Source organism: Microtus ochrogaster, unplaced genomic scaffold (assembly GCF_000317375.1).
Source record: "Microtus ochrogaster isolate Prairie Vole_2 unplaced genomic scaffold, MicOch1.0 UNK7, whole genome shotgun sequence".
NCBI lineage: Eukaryota > Metazoa > Chordata > Mammalia > Rodentia > Cricetidae > Microtus > Microtus ochrogaster.
The window spans coordinates 5,179,575-5,182,700 of NW_004949105.1; the positions used below are offsets into that span (position 1 = coordinate 5,179,575).

The following is a 3,126-nucleotide window of genomic DNA, read 5'->3' on the forward strand; positions in this document are numbered from 1 at the left end:
AAAAAAAAAAAAAGAATCTCTGATAAATGAGATCATACACAAAACAAGCTTGTGAAATTCTCTTCCTTCAGCATCTGCTTTCCAGGACATGTCCAGCTTCCTGTGTACCCGAGCCTGCTCCATTTTCCTCATCTTGTCTTTTGTGACAGGAACCATATTCTCCCCTCATGTTGCCTGTATCTTCCAGAAACTCATGGCACAGTTGATACCTGTGCTCCAGTCATATAGGATGGGCCATGTAGAAGTTTTCACCAGTAGACCTGTCTTGCCATGGTCAGTGATCTTAGCTTGATATTCAAAAGGCTCTCATGGCTCAGTTTAAGCGTCACACGCCTCCTTTGTGACCTGTTAGTGCCCCCTAGAGCCACCCCCCCACTAGAAGCATCCTTGTTTGTAGGGATAGAGGAATGTAGGCGGGTATCACCTCCAGCACTCTTTCCCTAACAAACCTGCTGAGGAACCTGGCTGCAGCTGGAGGTGGCGGGCTGTAAAAGCTTACCTCACAGAGATGCCGTGAGGAACTGCATAGGTTTCTTCAGTCCTGAGAGGTTGGTTTCTGTCAGCTTCACCTCCAGGACTCCATCATGCCCTTCCACCATGCCGATTCTCACCAAAGGTGGGGTAAATGGGATGGACTTTCTGAATGAATGTGATCAAATGTGATCATGCTACCACCCACAGGGTGTCTATTCACCCATTACAATCTTCTCTGTGATTTCAGTGGGATCATAATAGACTACGTGGTCACGCAGAACATAGAAAGATTCAAGTCAAGTGAACCTCTAATCCTGGAATTGGCATTCCTGTTCTTAAGTATAGTCAAAGTCATTAACTACTAAAACCTTACAGTACACTTCTGGAACAATCCTCACACCTGGTTTTGTTGTGTCAGGTGATGCAATGCATGGATGTTTCTAAAAAACCAAGGAGGATTTAAGCACGCATGGTGGATTCCTTCCTCGGGAAATCATCCATGCTCCAGTCCAATGGCATGGAGTCTTAATCTCTTTGGAGGGAAAGTGACGGAGTGGTGCCCATGCAGCTTTGTAGAGCATGACACCGGCTCTTCCCACTCTTCCAGGGCCCTGACCTCAGTGGGCCCCCTAAGGCTGTTTGGTATTCCACGTGTGTAAATGCACCCTGCCCTCTCGAGCTGGCCTTGCCTTGTGACCTGGCCTTTCTGATGGCTTGTCCTTCCGAGGCTCACGTACTAAACATTCGGTGTCCAGGTGGTGGTGGTACTTTGGGGGGGAGGGGTTCTGTAAACTCTGGGTGGGGCTTATCTGGAAGACGAGGTGGTTGGGTGGGGGTGTCCTTGGTGGGATCTCAGATCCAGCTCCTTCCTGTCCTCCCCTTTGCTTCCTGTCTGCTATAAGGAGAGCATGTCTCTTTTGGCTGCTGCTAGGGTGTTCTGTCTAAGACCATGAGGTGAATTGATCACAGACCCTAAGAATCCTTTGATAGAGAGAGACCTAAGACTTCACGCCTTTACCTGTTCTCACGGTGTTTAGTCACAACTGGATGAAAGCCATTGGTCCCATCCCCGTCCCCAGGAGTCACATTGGCCTAAAGCCCTTGGTCAGGCGGCCCTGGCTACAGGTGGCTGAATTCCTAAATGGAGCCAGTGACTTGGCCTTGGTAGTTGAGCAGGTCTTGCTCTGTGGCCTTCAGTGGTGGCAGCAGCAGTGGGCCTTGTCATTTCCACTTTGGTCCGGAAATAACTGCTTGGAATAACTGTTCCTCCCTCCCTCAGCTCCTCCTCGGCCCCCTTTGGGGACACTTCTTGTTAGTTCCTTCCTGTTACTTGGGGCTCACTTGAAGATCCCCGTCTTCTGGGGAAGAGGAGCAGGCTCACTCCTGATGCTGCGTACGTAGGTAGTGATGGTGGTGCTGTGGGTCTCCTGTCACATGTCTCCTTACCCACTGGAGAGGGAGGGCGGTGGCCACTGTTGTACATTTATCCGGGAAGCACTGATAGGGACCACGAGGGGATAAATATACAAACACACATACATGCATGATACACAACACATAAATATTATATATGTACACACATACATACATGTATTCACATAAATATTACATATGTACATATATACACATGCATGCATATGTACGTTCATGCACACATGTGTGTATTTATAGACATATATAATTTTCTTAGGTTAACTTAGGTTACGAGCAAGTTCTCATTAACTTTGTGTTATGTGGCATTTCTCCCCCTCAGTTTTTCTACTCAGGAAGAGAGCTGAAGGGATGCAGAAGAGATCAAAATGGATGTTCTACAGGCTACAGGCTAGGTTAATATACCTGACTGTCTAACCCCTTGGTTGCTTTCCCCAATTACACTTCACAGGCTTGTGGGTAAAGGATCCAAATCTGGGCCAGCCTGGAACCCTGCAGCAGCCCAGGATGGCCCAACCCCAGCTAGAAAGGAACTGAGAAGGCCCAGCACCAGCCGGCAAGGACCTGGCCTGACTCACCGTCTTCTGAGTATCCTCGAAGACTTCGCGGGCCTCTTCATAAGAACATACTTCTTCCACACATTCTCTTTCCAGATTGCCCTTCTTCATCTCTTCAAAAAATGAGTTTGCCCTTGGAATCCTCGTCAGGACATTGTTGGCGCGCTCCCGGTTAATAAACACTAGCAGACAGAGAAGGGCGAGGGTGAAGGGACCTCACCTGTTCCCAGGTGTCCTCTCGCTAGGGCCTTCGCACAAGCTTTTCTCCCTGCCTGATTCATTCTTCCCTGGTAGGAAGATGACCCTGCATTGTCAGCCTGGACTGAGCCACCTCTGGGTGTGTCTGTGAGGGGCTTCTAGAACTAACTGAGGGGGGAGATGCACTGTGAGCAAGGGTGTGTCGCCACACGGCCTGGGAGCCTGGAGAGGAGAGAGGAGACCAGCAGGTCCAGGAGACCGAATGTTCTCATTCTCCCTTCCCTGCTTCCTGGCTGTCATGAGGGGAACTGCTCCACTCTGTCACATGCTCCCTGTTACGATGGATTGAGATCTCTGAGATCACGAGCCAAAAGAAACCCTTCCTCCCTAAAGTGGCCTGTGCAGGTATTTGGTCACAGTGATGGAAAAATGACTGGTGTGCCCATCTGCACACATGGGTCACTCC

At 49.5% G+C, this 3,126-nt stretch overlaps 1 protein-coding gene across 1 annotated transcript in view; it reads right to left on the bottom strand.

Moving 5' to 3' along the window:
• F10 (coagulation factor X) overlaps positions 1-3,126 on the bottom strand; it is a 17,577-nt gene that overhangs the window by 12,999 nt on the left and 1,452 nt on the right. Inside the window, exon 2 of the mRNA XM_005366273.1 lies at positions 2,484-2,644. Within this exon, the coding sequence (XP_005366330.1) occupies positions 2,484-2,644 (161 nt within the window). The remainder of the gene's footprint in view (positions 1-2,483; positions 2,645-3,126) is intronic.